Source organism: Typopeltis vanoorti, chromosome 14 (genome assembly GCF_054136105.1).
Source record: "Typopeltis vanoorti isolate ZY-2024b chromosome 14, IOZ_Tvanoo_1.0, whole genome shotgun sequence".
NCBI lineage: Eukaryota > Metazoa > Arthropoda > Arachnida > Uropygi > Thelyphonidae > Typopeltis > Typopeltis vanoorti.
In genome coordinates, this window is record NC_143562.1 from 34,572,077 (window position 1) to 34,594,586 (window position 22,510).

The 22,510-nt window shown below is 36.2% G+C and overlaps 1 protein-coding gene across 10 annotated transcripts in view; it reads left to right on the forward strand.

Moving 5' to 3' along the window:
• The window catches only part of LOC150099360 (NADPH oxidase 4-like), a 268,482-nt gene that overhangs the window by 29,557 nt on the left and 216,415 nt on the right, over nucleotides 1–22,510 (forward strand). For 6 of the 10 annotated variants that reach the window (XR_016549355.1, XR_016549356.1, XR_016549357.1 and 3 more), the window contains exons 3-4: nucleotides 14,595–14,708; nucleotides 17,018–17,102. Coding sequence is in view for 7 of the 10 variants with exons in the window: in XM_090403808.1 (XP_090259934.1) it covers nucleotides 14,595–14,708; nucleotides 17,018–17,102 (199 nt within the window). In the remaining 3 variants the exon portion in view is untranslated. Of the gene's footprint in view, nucleotides 1–1,681; nucleotides 1,742–10,304; nucleotides 10,404–14,594; nucleotides 14,709–17,017; nucleotides 17,103–22,510 lie in introns of those variants that run through there. The other 4 variants (XM_090403811.1, XM_090403812.1, XM_090403814.1 and 1 more) reach the window with 4 other exon arrangements.

Here is a 22,510-nt window from a genome sequence, read left to right on the forward strand (position 1 = left end):
AAACACATGCAATTTACAGACAAAAAAAAATACTGGTTGTGGTGGTGGTGGAGGTGGGCGGTAGATGGCGTTGATGGAGATGATTCGTAATAGAAGTTCGGTGTAGTGGTTGAGACAGTTGTAGGTGTCCTCCCGCGATGAGTCTTCCGACTCCTTGGAGGTATCAGGAATAATAATAATAATTATTATTATTATATTAAGCATAAACAGCTCCTGTTACGTTTAGATGTTATTTTAAAAGATTATCTTCTGGAATATAATTAAATAAAATTTGGCTTTATGATCCATTACTTATGTGCTGTGTAGCTCAGTGGATGTGGCGTTTGCACACCACGGCGCTTGGCCGCACGAAGGAAGACTTGGTTTCGAGTCTAGTCGGCGACTAGAGGAAATTTTTCTAAGCCTTTTTTTCGACCGGTTCCCGAGTTAGTCGATCTCTGGCACGGGCAAGTGGGTTTTCCTCCCGGAAACTCGGGTTTTTCGTCCCGTAAACTCGAGAAAATCGACTCGAGAAAATTGTGTTAGGGTTAAGGACCACGAGATGGCGGCACATTTGAGCCGTCTCTCTTCACTGTGTACCGCTTAATTAGTGATAGCCTTGGGCCATCTATCTTTGATTGGTACCAGTGGAGATTGAACTGCCCACTCAGTCTCCAAAAGTTAGACAGGTCTAAATGGCCTCGCCTACTCCCCGTATACGGGAATAAAAAGGCGTTAGCTGATTTTTTTTTTTTTTGATACTTATGTGCTTCAAAAAACAAAATGGCTGTGATCAATATAACCAAGCTAATAAGCAATTTTGTAATAATACTTGATGAAAATAGCTATAAATTGATAGGTGTTGTTTGCTGGAATAGACACCAGAGTTTTTGTCAGACCATCAATATGATGAACGATCGTAAATCTTATTTCCGTTTTTTTTTCTTCTTTTTTTTTTACAGACTGTTAGTTAACTAATTATAGAGTCTAGATGCTTGAGGCATTTAAAATTCCGTGTCAGATAGATCCTTAATCTTGCTGTTACTTTAACAATCGCTGAAAAAGAGGTTAGTAATACTGAAAGTGAATAAGAGTGGTTTTTAAATTTAGAAGCTGGAATTTATTGGGCCATTATAAATAATACAAGATTCAGATACATGTTGCTAAATGGTCATTAGGAAAGACTTGAAAAGACTAGTCTGATTCGTGTTAACTCATCAGTGTTACAGAATTCACTTTCTCTAGTGTTGGTGAACTCACGCCAGTACATAGTGCAAGTGATTGCTGACAAGCACGTTTTCCCGCTGAATCTGGAAGAACATGCTTGCTCATAAAACAAAACGATAGTGCTAAAAAATGAAAGGGAAAAACTAACTGATAAAGTATTGATAATAATTTTATACTCATATTTATTTTTATACTCATAATAATTTTATGAGTATAATTTTTTTAATAATTTTAATAATTCTTATAATTTTTATACTCAATATAACAGTGTCTGGCAAAGCATATCGGAATGTATAGTGCCTCAACTTCGTTACGTATAGTTTAGCTACAGTACAGTTTCATTTCAGTTTCAATTGACAGGAGTGAAACGTCTGTCAACCGAAAGCAAGCAGCAATGGATGCATGAGAAACAGGAACACCGATATCAGACCTATAACACTGCAAGCTATCAGAAACATGATGTCTAAAAGACAATCTATTTGATATTGTTGCCGACTAGATGTATCCTTTAATCTCAATGCAAATAATCCATCTTGTGAGTTATTTTAAGCAATCTACATTGATTGTTTGCATAAATGATTTATTATTGGTATGTCAAAAATTACTGAAGAAATATTTATCCGATATGATTATCCGATTATATTAAAAGTATTTCAGTGACATTTTATAAATATGTGTTGATATTGCGTTAGATATCTATTTGGATGCTTCTTCAAGTTTCTGATGTAATTTATGTTACACATTTTTGTATACATAAACATAATTGTATGTGGATATTTATGAATTGTATATTGGTTGTATTGGTTTGTGGATGAGTAAGTAGTGGATAGTTGTTGTTAGGTATTGCCTTTATCTCTCGTTGAGCATTATTTGTAAAGGTATGAGAATGGAGTCAATGTTGCTTTTAAAGTGGAATGATCATCCAGCCAATATGTCCAATGTTTATAATGTTTATAAGTTATCAAATTTCATCGCTAATGGGGGAAAAGGAATCATATGTTGAAGTAGATACTACTTTGTCGCCTTGTTGAAGGAGTCTGTGTTTGGTGGTGGGGAACAACAAATAATATCTTCGGAGTCAGAAGAAGTTGTTCATGCTTTGTTAACAGATAAAGTCAGTGGATCTTGTTACGCGAATGCAGGTGAAAAGTTATATATTACAGGCCGTAATTATCATTACGAATTCTAGTATCGATTCCTTTGACAGATCCACAGCGAGGATTTAGACCTTGCGAGGGAAACTTGCAAGAGAACGTGTGTTTCTATTAGGAAGAGACAGAAGGTAAACAAAACGAAAAACCTTGATAGTAAAAAGAAGAGGACCTCCAGTTCTAGGGATGCTATTTTAGCGTAGGTAAGACTGATTGTGCACAAGGAATTACAGAGTCAACGTCTAGCAATGCAAATGACTGTAGCGAATGTAAACAAAATTTGACAATTGGAGTAACTGTTAATGCATCTCTTTTTTCTCGTCCACCAGTACTCAAGGATATGGTGTTTAGAAACAACGGTAAATGCTATGTTTGTTTAATATATGCTTCAGGCTTTCAGTGAAACATGTGGTATGAAGTTAAGGAGGATTTATATATATATATATATGTAAACTAATTGAAGAAATGATATGTGAAAACATAAGCCAGAATGTGCATCTAAATGTGAATGATTCTGTAATGACTGAAGAACGGAAGTGCGGTAATGAGATTTTTGCAAGATTTAGGGCGTTCTGGAGCTCACCGCAGACCGCACAGAGTGAGGTTGGGGTGTTGGATAAGAGAATGGAAAGGATGAAATTGGTTGAGATGGATAGACAGAGAAAGGTTAAGTTGATGGGTAAGGTTAAGAAAATAATAATAGGGGATTCAATGATTCGTAGAATAAAAACCGGAGATGTCTTTAAAGAATGTTGGCCGGGAGGTACGATAGAGAGTATGTAACTAGAGCTGTAAAGAGAGGTGATAGTGTAGATGAAATGATTTTAATGACTTGGACGAATGATTTGGGGAAACAGCGTAAATCGTGTGGCAAGTGATTTAAGGGAGATGTTAGAGATTGCGGGTTTAAGAATAAGAGTGTTTAGGATTGTCAGTGTGCTGTCCAGATATGATAGTCGAGAAATGAGAAGGAGGGCATTGATGATGAATGAAATGCTACTAGGATGTGTAGGAAAAGAGGGGTGGGATATGTGGATATATGGGAGGAGTTTTATGGGAGAAAAGAATTATATGCCGAAGATGGTCTGCATTTGAATAAGTACGGGAGTAAGCTTTTACAGAAGTTACTGTTTAATGAACACATGGGGGTTTAGACCAGGGAAACGAAAAGAGAGAATGGGAGGGGTGCGAGGATGGTTGTCAGCAATAATGACAGGAAAGTAGAGTTAGCTGTAAATAGTACTAAGGTCAATAATTACTATGATATGGGGATTCATTGCACTCAGAATTTTTTACTAATGATAGGCGAAGTGTTAAAGCCAAAAATGGTAGAAGTACCTCAAAGTGACAGGCATGTAGAGGATAACTGTTTGGTGTGAGATAGAAATCAACAGGTGGTTGCTGCTATAATCCAAGGGGTATAAGGGAGAATATAGAAGGTATGCATTGGCAAATTATTAAGATGAGTGGAGGACGTGTAATTATTATGGCTGATTTAAACTATGGGGACATAGATTGGGAGAAGGAATGGTCTCAAGGAACAAAGGAATTGGAGTTTATACAATTGTTAAGAGATAACTATCTGAGACAACATGTATGGAAGGGACAAGAGATATGAGAGTGTTAGATCTGGTCATAGCATCGGAGAACATATCAGTAAGTAATTTAGATACAATTTAGATCTCCGGTTGGGGACAGTGATCATGTGGTCTTGACTTGGGAGATTGTATTATGTGCTGAATAGTTAAGAATTGTTATATGTGGAATTACAAAGTTGGTGGTTATGACAAACTGAGAAATCAGATTTCAAAAGTGCTATGGCATGAGAATTTAAAGGAGAGAGAGAGAGAGAGAGAGAGAGAGAGATGTTGATGGTGCATGGGAGATTATTATTTAGGACTAGATTTTTTGCTTGGAGGGTTGTAAATGGGTGGAATGCATTGCCAGGGGTGGTTGTGAATGCTTCATCTGTGAATGAGTTTAGAGGGGAAGTATGACAGGTATTTGGTGAATAACAGTTAGTATGTCAATGTTGAGTCTCTGGCGATGAGTCTTTTGATTCCATGGAGGTATCTTATATATAATAATAATAATAATAATAATAATAATAATAATAATAATAATAATAATAATAATAATAATAATAATAAGGGGTAATGTCACATGTTCAAAAATGGAGTGATCATTGGTCTACTCATATCACGAAAAACCGAGTTAACAATTGACTGGGAAGACTGTACATTGCACTTCACTTGCCCATTACTAACTGAGGTTTGATTTGCTGAGAAGAGAAATAAATTCGAGAGCATGCTCTGAAAGAAAACTGGTTAAGAAAATATTAAGAGTGAATGGAAAGGATTATCTGATATTCTCGATGGCAGATGACTTGCATCAGACCATGCTTATGGCAAATATTTCTTCATATCTTCCACAATTTGTATATTCATATATTTATTTATATTTAACAGCTGATTTATCAAATCGTAACTCTTACGAAGTTTTTTTTTTTTTTTTTTTTTTTTTTTGAGAACTTATGATTATTCATTCAGCTGACCCCAGAATTATGAAAATTACTTCTTGGAATTAATTAGGCATTAAACTATGCAAGATGTCCCTGAGTGTTATCAGTTTTACATTGGTGGCACTTCCATTAAACATCTTTCTTGAAATTCCCTTTTGATGCTTCCTAATTATTACTCTCCCATTTAGTCTTAATTACTCTATCAAGGTCAAATGACTATTATCACGTAGGGTTTCTAGGTAATTTTCTTGTGATGTTATTATGAAATCCATGGATCTATTCCGTTTAAGTAGGTTCACGTGCGTGTTACTTAAAATAACTACCATGAAGTTACTCAATAAATTACTATCCCCATTATTATTATTATTATTATTATTATTATTATTATTATTATTATTATTATTATTATTATTAACCTTTCACTACTAAGAAATTTAAATTCATCTAGGATTGAAACGGCATGAATGAACTTCACAAATTTCCAAAATTCGTATTTTTTACCTAGCCAGGTAGGTTTTACATCTGTGAGGGGGGGAAGCACTTGAAGGGAAACAGCACAGTACGAAACCAACACTCACTTGATGCTGAGGACTAAAAAATAAATAAAACGAATAGCAGGTGAACAATATACTATTGAATCACCGTTTTGACCAAATACGCCTAACAATACCTTCGTTCAATTCGTCGGCTTACAAGCCAACTTATAAGTTCGCCAGGGCGTGCTCCACAGACGGTGTAATACGTGCATTTGCACGGGGCTGCAAGTTTTTTTGGGGCGGCAAAGTTGGCATAAACTAATCAAAAAAAAAAAATCAACTAACGCCTTTTTATTCCCGTATACGGGAGTAGGCGAGGCCATTTAGCCCTATCTAACTTTTGGAGACTGAGTGGGCAGTTCAATCTCCACTGATACCCAATCAGAGATAGATGGCCCAAGGCTATCACTAATTAAGCGGTACGCAGTGAAGAGAGACGGCTGAAATGTGCCGCCATCTCGTGGTCCCTAACCCTAACACAATATATTTAATGTCTGAAAATAATGTGGGTTCTACGGTCGATTTTCTTGAGTTTACAGGACGAAAAATCCGAGTTTCCGGGAGGAAAAACCTGCTTGCCCGTGCCAGAGATCGACTAACTCGGGAACCGGTCGAAAAAAGGCTTAGAAAAATTTCCTCTAGTCGCCGACTAGACTCGAAACCAAGTCTTCCTTCGTGCGGCCAAGCGCGATGGTGTGCAAATGCCACATCCTCTGAGCTACACAGGCTCCTTGGCATAAACTATACGAAAAATAAGGGGGAAGGGGCGGCAAAATTCCTAGGGGCAGCCCTGAAGTTCGCTTAAGTATTTTCACTCATAGCTAATTTTCTTCTTCTCTTTCATTCTCTCAAATGCTTGTTTTAATCGTTTTTAAAAATATTAGACATTTTCTTTGCTATTTTCGTTTAATTTTTACTTGTGTATTATCACCCATAGCTTACTTTCTTCCTCATTTTTGTAATTTATTTTATTTTATTTTTTTGAATCACATATTTACACCAAGGTACAGCAACAGTACAGACGTATTCGTCAGTACTGGATTACATAACCATCGTTGGAAGCCTCAGTTATACAATGCATTTGTAACGGGACATTGTGCCCTTCAATTAGAAAAGACGTGAGTTCCATTCTCCACTTCATAAGTGGAATCTTTACATGAGCAGATGAAGATGAGGAAATCGGTTTCTTCCACTTATTCTTCGACTGTTTTATCTATTTCTTATTAAAAAAAAATATGTCAATAAAGCGATATAAACATGGCGAATGTAAAAATATCAACCAGATGGTGAGAAATCAGGAGGCTGACTGCAGTTTAAAAGTAGTTAGTTATCTGCCATATTTGTTTTGTTTTAAATATAATTTCCGATCCAAAATTCAGCTGTACTTCATAACAACAACACACCTAACAAGTTAATCCAAGGTACTAATTAATATACTATAGGTATAATACATATTCAGTTTACAATATGTTCAAAGAGACGATGTGTGAAGATTATTTCCAATTAATAGTAGGAATCAGGACTTGATCAAGACTTTTCAAGTGAAGGGGAGTTAGCCGGTCTCATGCGTTGGCTAAAGGGTTTCTCCTTCCTGCAAAACAAATAAACCGGCCATACGAACACACGTAGTTAACCGACATAACACACTAGCCTCACAGCCTGAATTGCTTCGGAAGGAAATCCAAAATAACCAACTAATAACTAAGAATATTTTAATAGAAAAAAAGAAAAGGGGCGCGTTATTGTTTTATCAAGGAAAATTTAGACTATGCGGGTTTTTTCTCCCATAAACGGGTTTTTCGTTGCGAAAATCGACCGTATAACCCACACCATTTCAGACGCTAAACGTAGTGTTAAGACTAGGTATCACGAGATGGCGGCGTTTGTCAGTTGCGTCTCTTCACAGGACGCCATGTTTAATTAGTGATAGTCTTCGTCCAGCTATCTCTGATTAGCTTGGTGGAGATTGAACTGCCTCCTCAGTCTCCAAAAGTTAGATAGGGTTGTCTGATAAGTTAGAAAGTTAGAATAAAACGGTCTCGCCTACTCCCTCTAGTGAAATAAAAGGCGTTAACGGATTCATATAATTATATTTTTATTATAATCTGTTATATTGTTAACTGATGTGTTCTTCTGATGGATTTTGTGTGATTAAAATTCGAGTGTCCGTTTCGGGAGAGGAAAAATCTTTCTACCCCCCTTATGAGATCAGCAAAAGCCCTTATAAAAGCTCTTCACATAGTTTAAGACGCTCTTACTATACTGAAGACTGGCTACAATTCAGAAGTTTTTTTTTAAACTGAAAATTCTTCACACATCGCCTCTTTGAACATATCATAATTGAATATATAACATGCCCATATTATATTAATTAGTAGTACGGGTCGACTAAGGTGTTTCTGGTTCTTTTTATTTGTTATTAAGTTTTATCTTTTAGTGCATTTCAAGCCACTTCAGGTCTCCAATAAGATCGGTAGTGGATAACAAAATTCATCTCTCATCTAAAAGATATTCATTCTAATTTTGGGATCATTGGGATCCACACACACACCATCTATCCATCTCATTAACGGTCTACCCTTCCTCTTTTTCCAGGAACTCTATTTTCTATTACTGTTCTGAGAAGTTCTTCTTCCATTCTTTCAATATGTCCAAAATATTTTAATTTTCTTCTGTTAATATCCTTAAGGATTGAGTTGAAGTCCTCTGTTATTACTGATCTTGTCAACTTTATCAGGAATTTGTCCTAGTTCTTCCTTGTTATTACAGAGGAGTATGGTATCGTCAGCATACCTCAGATTATTGATCAATCTACCACCTGTCGTAATTCCTGTCTTGAATTTATCCAATGCTTCACGCATGATGTCCTCCGCATATATACCACACAAGTGAGGAGAAAGTAAATATCCTTGCCTAATTTTTCCAACCTAAACAACCTTTTCCAACCTGAAGCCAATCAGTTAGTTTGGCCAACAAGACTGGTAAATTTAAAGTAAAAAAAAAATATACTCAGGATATTTTTTTCATTTACAAGAACAGAAATTATTTTTTTGTCACTCTCTCTCTCTCTCTCTCATACACACACACACACACACACACACATGCACACACGCAAATTACTGGTTTGATTTTCTACGAATGGCCGTGGGTGTTGATATACGAGTGTTGGTTCTTTGCCCATATTTAATGGGACACCAGTGCTTTTGAAAGTTTATATGGGATGAATCTGTATAACCAATTAACTCCCATGACATCTGCAGGCACATTCGCATCTGTTTATAGAAACCCACTTTCTATTTTAGAGACCATATGTTATTCTTTCTTGCAGATTAATGGGTCAACTCGAAACTCTCCAGATAATGGGAAAAGCGGCACCCTTTCATCATAATGCAGCATTTCAACAAACTCGCATGAGCTTAGTCAGACGATGTTAGATTCCATCCAGACAAGTGCTTTGTTATACGAAGTGGCAGTAATTGCAGGCAGAACATAAAGTCTAGTTCCATTTATTAAAACTAATGAGCAAACTAGGTTACCCATGGCAGAGTGTTCTATATCTATGTGTTTCCATACTGTCACTGTTGATTATCAACAGATTTTTTTCTTTTTCATGCTGGAAGTATTTCGTTCGTGCGCGCGTGTGTGTGCAAGTACATTGTGCACTTTAAAACGTTCGTAAATAATTATCAAGATGTACTTATAATATATCTGTGGAATAATCGATCGGTAGCAGACAATCTTTTAAATTACCAGCTTTTTTTAAAATTGGTAATTTAAATTTACATTAATCGCCATTCTGCAGGGAAGCATCTGCGCTTACCGTCAATAATTAATCACGATTAATATAATTTCTTAAAATTCATAACTAATATTATTATTATTATTCCTGACCTCCAAGGAGTCCGAAGACTCATCGCGGCAGGATACCTACAACTGTCTCAACCACTACACCGAACCACTACTACGAATCAACGCCATCTACCGCCCACCACCACCACCATAACTGGTATTCTATGTCTGTAAATTGCATGTGTTCTGAAGAGCCGATTTGTCTGTATGCGGGATGAAAAACCCGAGTTTCTGGGAGAAAAAATCCTGCTACTTTCCGTATGAAATCGGCTAACTCACCTTCGACTGAAATCGCCCAGATAAATAATCCTTCCATCGCGACGTGAATCGAACTTAGGCCTATTCCAATCGAAGGGCGCAATGTACAGTCGTTCTTCTAATTGCGCTACGGAGGCAGTTATTTAACTAACTTCTCTTGTTGTGGAGTTTATGGTAGGGTTTATGTTATGCTGACTTAGTATGTCAATCAGTGGCGTAGCTAGAGCTGGCTCGGGTGATGAATTGTAGCGTAGCTTTTTTTTTTTTTTTTTTTTTAAACTCATTTTTAAAAAAAAATGAGTTTGCGGCCCCTCTCAATAAGACCAAAAATACTGCAAAAAGTCAAAACGACGTATAGGGAAATAAATTAAAACACTATGTTTATTTTTGAAGTAAAATTTTAATTTCAACATTCTAAAATGTTATTTTTCTTGCTTTTCTGTTATCGAAATCGTCGATGAGATTGGCGAAGTCTATTTCATAGTAATTCAGGTCATTATTAATCAATTTTAATTTAGAAAAACTCCTCTCACAACTAGCAACACTTACAGCAATTGTGAGGAAAATTCGCAGTAGTATTACAATATTTGGAACCGAGTTCTCGAGACTGTATTTTAGAATTAACTGCAAAAGTTCAAAAAAGGTTCAAAGTGCCGCCCGGAGCGGGTCGCTCCCTTCGCATCCCACTAGCTACGCCACTGAGGTATTTGTTAGTGGTTGAAGAAGCATGGTCAAAGTTATTTATGTAAATGTCTCCTATTAGGATGATGTGTTGTACTGATGTCAATTCCGCTTAGCCATGTTTCTCAATCGTGCAGAAAGCTGTGTGGTTTATTATCTGGTGTATGTTATATTCACCGCGTATTTGAGGCTATGTCCTTCGTAAGTGGTGATTTCCAAAATTAACGTTTGCGCTTATTCGAAATGAATTCCTCCAAGCTCTACTTTCCCTTGATTAATGCCATAATTCCGCCTCCTGTTTTGTTTAGTCTACACGGTGTATGGCTAGTTATAGTTAATGTTACCCGCAGAAGCTTCTGTCGTTTATGTCAACTTCGGTTAGGATCAGTACATCAATGTCTGTCAAGGTGTTATTCAGCAGCGTGAATGTTTCTTTAGCCAGTGTTTCTTTATGCTTATGTTTGTGTGTGTGTAGGATGGTAAGGTCGGAATTTGTGCAAGTGTTGTCTGTCCACTTCAAAGAGTAAAAAACTTTGAAATTTCTATTTCCCGACTGGTTATGTTCCCAGATTTCATATCACCATGCTATAACTGTTAGAAATAATTTTAAACCTTGTTCTTAAGAACGGGAGAGAGGAAGAGTTAATACAGGGACGCGCCAGTAGTGTCCTGCGCCTGTGTGCAAAACTTTAGTTGGCGCCCCTATCCCCTCCCTCCAATAAAAAAATCACTTTAAAAAAAAAACGTTTTTTTTTTTTTAAAGTATTACCTCCTCTTTGGTGCCTTTACTATCCTGGCGCCTGTGTGCGTCGCACACATTGCACATATGGCCAGCGCGCCCCTTGGTTAGTGCTATATTGGTAGATTGGTTAAGTGATTAACCTGAAATTACATAAACTGGAGTATTCTCATCCTGTATCAAAAATACATGTGAATCATTAATCCACAGAAACTTGTAGTTTTTTTTTTATTTTTATTATTATTTTTTATTTTGCTTCCTTGCTTTGAACAGTAAGTTTTTAAAGTAGTGGGTTCAATGTTCATATATGTAAATTGGAGTTGTGGGTCGAATATGTAGGATCGATGTTGGCGGTTTTGCTTTCTTGCTTGCTGCTAGAATACAGTCCGTCAGACTTTTGCTGGTAAAACGAGCAATGGTTATTGGTGGTCTCTCTCTCTCCTTTTATTTCTTGTGGTCCTCGATTAACAGAAGTGATGTTCGTGGTTGTGACTAGAACGCCGATTGTAGTGCCAATCGGTTGCATTACAGAGCTTAAATATTCTGTCTTTTCTTTTGATATGCCTTCTATTTGCAGGTTTTTTTTTTTTCGTTCTTTTGTAGTAAATGCTCCATTTGAGACTTTAGCCCTTTCCGCAGTTCATTTTTGCGTTTGAAGTTTTCGTGTGCTTCTATTTTTTATGGCATTGTGGACAGCGCCATTCGGTGCGTTTGACTGTTCTCTTTGCATTCCACGTGGTTTTCGATATACCTAGGTGTAGTCATTTTTCAGTAGCCAGAGCAGTGTGTCCCGTTCCTTCGTTGCTCCTGTTGTATCAGTGGCGCACTCAGGATTTAATCTTGGGGGGGGGGGGGGGGGGGACGAGTTGAGTAGACTATTTGAGAATACACACTACGCATCGCATACGACCTATGACAAAGTATCTGCAATGATCGCTAATTCATAAATAGCATAGAATAGAAGACACAGCACAACATAAATAAAAAAAATCAAAAATCTTTTCCAAATTAAATTTTTTAAAAAATTTTCTAGTGTTTTTTCCCCTTTTTCTTTGAAAAAAAAAGGGGGGGAAAGGCCCCCCTTGCCTCCCCTCTGGGTGCGTCACTGTGTTGCATTGTGTTGAATAATTAGAGAAATATGACACTGCTTTTTAAACACTATAAGTGAAGAATTCCTGAACCAGTATTTTAAATTAATTTTACAAGTTTCTGCCAATGATTTGTACTTATATTGTACTTATAATGCATGTTTTTTTTTTTTTTGTCTCTTCCGCCTAGAAATTCGAATTTTTAATCCACAATAATGAAAAATCATCCATTGAAGTTAACGCAGTAATATACAAGTTGGGGAGTTAGAAATATGAGATGTCATATTCCTAACATATCACTTGCATTAGTATTCTTGCCATAACAACAGAGCATTCTGAACAGCATCTCTGCCCACTAACTTCCAAAGTTAGTTAAAAGAGTTTGCCTACTTCAATAAAAAATAGTTAGAGGAATTTTAATTCTGTTTAATGATAGTAATTATCATTTATTTCCTATTTACATTTTTTTTAATTATTTGCAAAAAAAAAAAAGCTAAAAAAGAGTGGTAAAATAATGTTTACCGAGTATAGTTTTAGAAATGATACTGAAAGAAATGTTTTTACTTGGATATAGTGAATGAGGATCACTACATCCAGGGTAGTGAACCTGGTAAATTGTATAATGTACTCATATAATGTCACTTCAATAACAACAAAAACTTTTGGAGCAGTTGCATTGAAAAATACCTGTAGCCCATATACAAAAATGTGACTTTAAATGGAATACTTTGACAGCTGTTTCAAAGAATTCCCAACTTAGTTGGAAGTAAAATCATTTATTATCATCATCAGATCTCCAAGTCAAGACTCATCACAGGAAGCCCCATTCTCTCTTTCTCTCTCTCTCTCTCTCACACACACAGTTCATTCACTGTCTCTTCACTCACCATACTTTCAGGCAATGATTCCAATCACCTACCACTCTTCATGCTCTATGAAAAATCTCATCCACGTTAATCTGGTAATAACTCCTTACCAACTTATGTATCAAACATGTATCCCTCTCCTCATGTCTGCTTGACTCTGCAATTTCCATTTCCTCAAAGAGACTAGTTCAGAGACCTTTTCAATTGTTTCTGAACTTTTTCCAACATCTCTTCATCCTTTTGAAAACCAGGTGACTAACTCTGTGCATAGTAATCCATATGTGGTCTGATCAAAGCACTATAGAATCATAACATCCTTACTTCTATATGCTGGTGTCCTTTGCATCTTTATCATAAAATGCTGAGCTGCCTTGCAATTTTGACAAAATGTTCGTTGAATTTTGGGTCCCATTTCACCATCACCAGATTCCTTATCTCCATCCCCCTACAAGATATCTGTGCCAGTCTTATACTCTGAATCCCATTTCAAATTTACAATTTTTCTAAATTGAATTGACAGCTCCATTAATTTGTGCTGTGTTTATTTCTCTGATGAAGATGTGTGCTCCTTAGTTTGATATTTCAGTGAAAAGTAGATAGTAGTAAAATTAGAATTAATGCAGTTCTTTGTGTTACAGTGGTGAATGAGTTTAAGGCAGGGATGGCTACAACCTATGGTGCATGTATCAAAAGTGGTGCATTGGATGATTAGAAGTAGCACATTGAATCCCAATGATAATAAAAAAGTAAGCCTATTTGTGCAAAAAAGTATTAACCAAAACCAATCTGTAGGGGGGAAAAAACTAAAACTTAGTCATTGTTTTTAGCAATTTTATTCTTTTGTGCACATCTTTTGCACATTCACTTGTTTGATCCTGAAGCACCAAGCATTAGCAACAGCAGTGCATTGCAGGTTTTTTCAGTCTGTTTACAATTGATACTTGTGCACCACGGAGTTGTGTGTTGTTTGTCTTTTGTGAACATATGCAGTTTTATACTTTTTCGAAAATTAAGCCTTGTTTTTACATTCAGTTACCCATCACAGTACAAAAGAAAAACAGGTGACAGTAAGCATGAATTCAGTGAACAGTAGGAAAATGAGTTCTTATTTATAACCATCAGAAAAACCGTTGTGCATTGTTTGCCGGCATATTTAGCCGGCAAAGGTTGGTCGATTGGTAGAGCCTCTGCTACTAATGGCTCAGTTAAGTAAGTTTGAGCACGGTTAGTAGTTGGAAGGGGACCAATCGTTCGATGCTGTTGGCACACTCTCCCTCGATGAGTCTTTGGACTCCCTGGAGGTGTCAAATAATAATAATAATAATAATAATAATTGTTTGTGAAAACACTTTCTCACATAATAAAAGACATATCAATTGTTAATACAGACATATTAATATGTCTGTATTAAAAATTTTTACTGGGAGTTTTAAGGATACAAGAGTTGTATGGTGCATCTGAACTCATATGTGAAAAAAAATTGGTGCATAGAATGTAAAAGGTTGGCCATCCCTGGTTTAAGACATGGTTTAGTGATAATGTGTGTGGATCAGTGGGGACCTCCCAATATGAGTCTTCTGCTTCCATGGAGGTCTGATGTCAATAGTAATAATAATATTTCCATTTCTTATTGGGTAAAGGTTATTTATTTAGTTGTATCAGTTTATAGTTTACAGAATCATATTTTTGTTTATATCAGTCAGGTCTGTGTTTATCCAGAGGAACTGCATCTGTACTCAACTTTAGCTGTTTTGTTGTTGTTTTACCAATGTGTCGTACTTTAACTTCAGTTGTTCGTAACCTGTCCATACAGGTAAGCTTAACAAATGTAGTATTGAAATTTTTAAAAAAAAATGTATACCTTAAATTGTCAGTTTTGTAATATGTATTGCTGTCTGATATTTTAATTAATACAGATTAACTTTGTCAAAAGTGGAGTGAATGTTTAGTGACCTTATCCATGTGGTATTTGGTTATAGCTATTCTTAGAAGTCAAAAGAGACCTGGTCGACTTGTAATCATGCTTCCAGCAGTAATAAAAATAAATGAAAATAATAAGAAAAAATAAACAAAGCATTCTTCAAAAAAAAAAGCATAATTGATTTTTTTTTTATTGAACAAATTTTCTTCTAGCTTTTCTGAGCAGACCAATAATTCATGAGGAAAAAATCTGTCTTTGTATAAAGTTATAGTTGCTGTTTGCTGATAAGCATGGGGAGCCAATTTAAATACTCTTTTTCTCATATTTCTTCAGCATGTCCATGTGAATTATCCTCTTATTTTAAAATTTTCGATGACAAGAAGAAGCCTTTTGTTTCTTTCTTTAACGTTTGATTATATGAGCTGGCACAGCATTCAGAGAAGTTTTATCAACAGATAGTGTGATTAACAAGGGTGTGAGGACTAGTTTTTCTTGCAGAGTGGTGAATGAGTGGAATGGGCTGCCATAAGTACTTGTGAATACTTTGTTAGCAACAGAGTTTAAGGAGGGCATGATGAACACTATAATAAATAATAGGTTAATGTTGGCCTCTTGCAATGAGCCTTAAGAGATGTCTGTTATATTAATGATAAAAATAAATTGAACAATATCATAAATTATTATTATTATTATTACCACCAGACCTTGATGAAGTCAAAAGACTTGTTGCAGTAGGTATACACTGTCACTTACAAAGCTCAACAAACTGTGCTATAAACTGATTCAATGTGCATAGAATCGACTAACCTTTGCTGGCAACCGTTGCCAGCAAAGGTTGGTCGATTGGTAGAGACTCTGCTACTAATGGCTTGCAAAAAATTAAGCTAGTTTGAGCGTGGCTAGTAGTTGGAAGGGGAACCAATCGTTCAATGCTGTTGGCACACTCTCCCTCGATGAGTCTTTGGACTACCTGGAGTCTTTTGCATGGAGAGTAAAATGTATTGTCTAGCAATGTGGCAAATGCAGAGAACCTGTTTCTCATTCCTATGCTCACACCTCCTTATACAGTTTCCAGGAACATCTTCTTATTCTACTTCCTTCTCCCACTCTATGAAAAACTGCCCTTTCCTTTTGCATTCTTTCATTCCTATCCACCAAATGTCTCATCTTATTTACTCATCTCATTTCTCATTCTGATCAATCATTGAATCTTGCCTCATGGAAATTACATTCCCTGTCACTCTGGCAGTCTCACTTGCTCTCATTCTGTCAATCCTTCCTTTTGCTTTTACAGTCTCGATTACTTTCATTTACTTATTCATATTTCTTTCACATCCACAGTCTCAGTTGCTTCTATGTCATCATTCATACATTCTTTCACATCTACAGGCTCACTCACTTTCATTCTGTGATTCACTCTCTTTTGCACCCACAATTATGCTATCATTTGCTCCACCAGCCTGTTTACATTAGTGATTAAATTATTATGGAGAAGTCATACATATATAACTGTCCTCCCTGCAGAATTTGATGCAACTTGCTGCAGGTGGTAATCCAGAGCAAAGTGTCTGATGAAGACATGCCATTTGTCTTTTTGAGCTTAAGTCAAAGTTTAGCATATAGAAGAAACATCCAGTCCCTAAGATACAAGTTAGGACACAGTCATCCATCGAGAAAGTCATGTTTATTCTTTTTCTTTTTTTTTTTTAATCACCAGGTACTTATTATTATTATTATTATTATTATTATTATTATTATTATTATGTGACATCTCCAGGGAATCCTAAGACTCATCGAGGGAGGGTACCTACTCTTCAACTCTCCATCTACACCACTCAATCCACTACCACAACTATACCAATGCCAACCACCAGTCCTAGTAATTTCACAGACAATCACAAATATCCATGCCCAAACTCAGCTAACCAACCAACACAAGCCAGCATGTGTACTGAAATTAATACATATTAATTTCAGTACACATGAAATATGTACTGAAATATCAAGTATAATACATCACCAAGTATAAAATAATAAAACTTGATCCTTGAATTCTTTATAAATGTCTTATTATGATGTTCATTTGAGGACATGAATAATAAATAAATAAATTCGTGAAATTGTTCTTTTTTTTTTTAAATTGTATACACATTATTGTTTTAAATGGCACTAAATCTAATTAATGCATATCTTACAAACAGCCTTCTATGTCGTTCATTCGATGGTGGATAGATGCTAGCAAGGGTTTCCACATAATGTGTGCAGGAACTATTCTGATTGCAGCTGGTAAGTAGAGTTGTTTTTTAATTGTAAGGAAGTTTTCCTTAATTTTGAATATAAAAGCTAACTTTTTTTATATAACTTTTTTTTTGTAGTGAATTACTTTTTTCATTAAAACAGATTTAGTACTGACAACTGGATATTGCTTTATGTTGATGATTTATTATTAGTATTTTTGTTTTCAACAAATTGCATATCTATCTTGATAATTTTTTTAATCTTTTCTTTTGCTATTCATGAGTGCTCAGACCACAGATTTTTTTGAGTAAGCAGAATTGCTTAATATGAACACCAGACTTCCATCGAGTCAAAAGACTCATTGTTATGGGAGCTACACACTGTTACATACAAAGCCTATTGAACTGTGCTTAAAATTCATTCACTGTATCTGTATTCACCACAATGTCAGGCAATGCATTCCACTCACCAACTGTTTTCCATACAAAGAACCTGCTCCTTATACAGCTTCCAGGGATGTCCCCCTTGGTCTACCCCCCCTTCCTCCATTCTATGAAAAATTTCTTCTACATTAACCTGTTAATAATCCTTTACCTACTAATCTCCTCACATCCCAAAGACCAGTTAACATATTAGTTAGTCTTCTCTGGACCCTTTCCAATATATGTTCATCACCATGAAAACCAGTGCACCAAATCTGTGTGCAGTAATCCATATGATGCCTGATACACTGAAACCAGAACCTCCTTATTTCTGCATGTTAAGGTCCTCTGCATCATTACCATAATCTTATATAGTTACTTCACAACTTGTGCAATGTGACCAGCAATGTGGTCTACAAGAATATGAACTTCAGATCCTTGTCAATCACCACTACAAGGTCTCTTGTCTCCTCAACTTCCTCCCGAATTTCCCAGCTAAATACATACTTTGCATCTCATTGTTGCCTACCAAATTTCAGAGCCTTACACTGAACTGACAGTTTGATATTGTTGCCCACTTATACAATCTATTCAAGTATTCCTGTAAGGCTACATCATCTGCTTGATTTCTCATTACTCTCCTCAGGTTTGCATCATCTGCAAACTGTTGTTTATCACCATTTAAACCCATTCTAATATTATTAATATACAAATTAATGATAATATATGTTTGTGTATAAGTTACGTAATTAAGTAATATAGCCCAGGATACTGCATCCCTATACACAACTTGCTGATACCTATCTGAGAGCCAACTGCCTATTAAACTCACTAATCTATCATCCAGTTCCATCTGCTTAGCTTACCAAACTGTGGTGTGGCAGTCTATCAAAAGCCTTTACAAAATCAGTATACTACTGTATATTCATCTCCCTTGTCCAATACATGTGTCACCTTGTTATAGTACACAAGCAAATTGGTGAAACATGACCTCCTCTTAACAAACCCATGCTGACAAGCACAGAGAATACCACCGTTATTAACCCACTTTTGTATTCTGTCTCTCACCAACCTCTACAATACCTTAACTTAAACTTCAGATATGCAGATCGGCCTATAATTAGTAGCTTTAGCATTATTACCACCCTTGTAAAGTGGAAGAATTTTATTTCTCTTATTTTCTTCCTTCCACTCCTTTGGGACTTGTGCTGTTGCAAGACTCTTGTTAAACAGGTAGGCTAAAGCTGATGCTAACTACCTGGAACACTCCCTTAAGACATGTGATATGTTATCAAACCCTATGGCCTTATTGACATCTAGCTTACATAACTCCTCATATATCTCTTGCTCACTCACCATTAAATCTTTTCTCATTTCATTCTCTACACTTGAGCTTCTGATTGCACACTGAGGATGAAAACTGATGAACACTAAATACTTCAGCTATGTTCTCTGCAGCAGTTACCAATCTCCCACTTTCATCCATTAACATCATCTTGCCATAATCATTCTTCTTTCTACTTGCCACATGTAAAAAAAAAACACTCATGTCCCCCAGTTTTCCTCCTATTCCTCTTCATCTTGCACACTGCTACTAATTCCATTGCCACTTCATTTTCTTCCATTCCACTCTCCTGATCTTTCACTTTACCTCTTACTTCTGATCCCTGGCTTGCATCACCCACTGCATTTCCATCTAGCAACAATATTTCCAGTTCACTCACCCTACGCTTCTGCAGCCACCAAAAAACTTGGTGTACTTTTTTGCACAAGCCGCTACTTCACACCGTCACAGCTGCTTACTCTATACAAAGCCCGGATCTGCCCAGCCATGGAATATTGCTCTCGTCTTTGGGGTGGTGCACCAAAATCCTCTCTAAGATTGCTCGACTCTATCCAAAAGAGGACAATCTGGCTAATTAATGATCCCTCTCTCACAGACCCAATTCAGTCCCTCTCATAGATGTTCAGTTTCTGCTCTGTGCCTCTTCTACAGATACTTTCATGGACAGTGCTCTGCTGAATTGCCCACTGTTATTCCTCCACTCTCTCCCCAAATCATTAAAACAAGAGCCACTAACACCCTTTTACAATCCATATTAAAACTCACCGAACCAACTTCACTGCCTCCTCTTTTATTCCATCTACTTCTGTCCTTTGGAACAGTCTTCCTCTATTCTGCATTCCCCAGAGATTATAATCCTCAGCTGTTCAAGCAAAATGTGAACAGCCATCTCCTTTCTTCTGTTCCTCTTATCTTTAAAAAAAAAACAAACTCCAAAGCCATTCGAATCACTTTTGTACAATTCCATTCTTCCTTCAAATAAATGCCATACATCTACAAATTGTACTCTCTTCTCCTCACACAGCTGGCATGCCATTTATGATTCTTGCTCTCTCTGTCTGAACTCATCATTGTTGTACATCAGCAGTACACTGGCAATCTTTCTTATTCTACTGTTATCTTTCACTCTCTTCAATAACTGCCTGATGTCCATCCTTTCATTCGTCTTCTGTTCAACAAAGAGCTCAAAGTAAAAATGGGGGATATTAAAGATCCAAACTTATTTTAATATTCAATATATATCTAGGAACTTGGCAAGTTTCAAAAATGCCCTTTTATAGTTTTTGACTGGTCTCTAATGAGAACCAACTCGTTTGAAACAGCTGCCAGGCCAGTGAGCCCTTTATCCAAAGCACTAATAACAGACAAGTATATGGGTATCTGGGTAGCACTTGTGTCTTAAGTAGTGCTAGCTAAGACAACTCTGATGCTGAAGATTGTATTCTCATAAGCTTTCTGGTCAAATTTTTGAAACTTTCGAAGTTTCTACATACTTTCAGCTTTAAAATAAGGTTGGATCTGTAATATCCTCCTATTTCTATTTATTTTACAGCACTGAATTAGGCCATATGACTCTTCCTTTGATGACTGCCATACTTTATTATTATATTGGTGTTTCCAGGTAGTACCAGGTCCCAGGACTCATTGAGCATGACATCTAACTTACACAACACCTAAACACTTTTTTATTTTCTCTGAATGTTTTTACTGAAGAAGCACTCACAACTTCTATTGGCAATTTAATCTAATCATCCGTCATGAAACTACCATGAAAAAAACCTAGACCTTTCTCAAACTTCCAAGGATGAGCCCCCCCCTCCCCCCCTCACTTATCATGAACTGAAAAATCTCCTTCATAACATGCTGATATGGCAACTTTATCATAAAACATGCCATTGATAAAGTTGCCATATCAGCAGTATTAAGATAAAGTTGCCATATTAGTAGTTAAGTTGTTTGTATGTATTAGAATTACCATCTCTTGATTATTCTTTTCTGTTTTTCATATAGCACATGCATTTGAAAAACAGAAAAGAATAATCAAGAGATGGTAATTCTAATACATACAAACAACTTAACTACTAATAATTTCAGTATGAGAGAGGATATACTATAGGAAAAAATAGATGTGAGTTTTTTTTGGATGTATGCGGAATGAATTTGGTATCAATTGGTATGAGACCTAACACAGAAAGTCAGAGAAACTAAATTATGATGAGGGGGTATCTAAGAGCAACAATATTATATAACTGTGTTAATGATGGGAAATTATCATAAATATGATTAATGAGGAGAGAATGATTTTGTGTTCATCCAGTTTGGAATTATTAAGCATGAGCAAGGATATTCACATAAATACAACACTGAATAAGAACAGAGATCGGCAAGTTATCTGACAGTGTCGCAGAGACTATAGAGAAGAGTATAGAAAAAAAAGCAATCAGGTAATTTATTATGTCTTACATGGATGCTAGGGATATAAGAATTGGTGAATATGTTGGGGCCTCAGATTGTAGGCATTAGTGAGACCTAACTATCAGAGATAGATATACTAACTGATATCGATGGTAAAGGGTACAGTATTTTTAGGAAGAATAAGAGAGGAGTGGATATGCCACTAATGATATTGGATGACTTGAATCCAATTAAACTAGTTAAAGTTGAGTCCTATGAGTGCAATACTAGTAACAAGGTTTTCATGTGGCAGTGATTTTGAAGCCATCTAGTGTGAGATGAAGTCACTAGCAACCAATCCACTAGGTCTATAACAACACTCCACTATGTATTTGATCAGTAGTTATTGAAAATTATGAACTTTGAAAACAATATGCATTACCAAATGGAGATGATGGGTGCAAAATGAGTTCCCATCATTTCCCCCTATTATAATGGGAAGACTTTCATTATCCACACATTGATTGGGTAACAGTGACATCTCATCAGAAGAATAAACTAAATGTATTGAGCTGTTGCAGACAACTTCCTCAATCAGCATGTGTCAGAAGGAACTCAGGATCAATGAGTGTCAAAGAGGGCTTCAATTAAAGACGTAACTAACTATTCTGCCTCTGGTTGGTGACAGTGATCATGTGGTACTGACTTGGGAAGTGGCTAATATGAATATTCCATTCAGAAAAATTTACATGGTGAATTACAAACCTGGAAATTATGACCAATTGAGGGTTATGCTAGTTCTGCATCATGGTATTGGTTGTTGGATATGGAAGGATATCAGTAATCATGGGAAACTTTTAAAAAATCCTTAAATGATGCAATATTGGAATGTGTCCCTAGTGTTCAAAGAATAATAGTGCAGGAGTGAAATGGATCTGTAATCTTACTAAGCAAAAGATTCATAAGAAAAAGATGATATGGAAGGAATATTGTCTCCTTAAGGATGATGTCAGTTATGAAAATTATAAGGAGCATACCAGAAGAGTCACAACTATTATATGAAAAGCTAAGTCTGAGTATGAAAAGAAACTGCCTCTATAAACTAAAGACAACCAAAAGAATTCTATTGTTATGCTGCAAGTAAAAGAAAGAATAATTCTACTGAATGTAGACAGTATGCAGAAGATAGCGTATCTAACATTGTGCTCACCTCAAACCTCTTGCATCTAGATATATTCAATTATTTGAAGCTGGGAAAGGTTATTAGTAATGCTGCTAAGGTTTTAGTCCTTCAG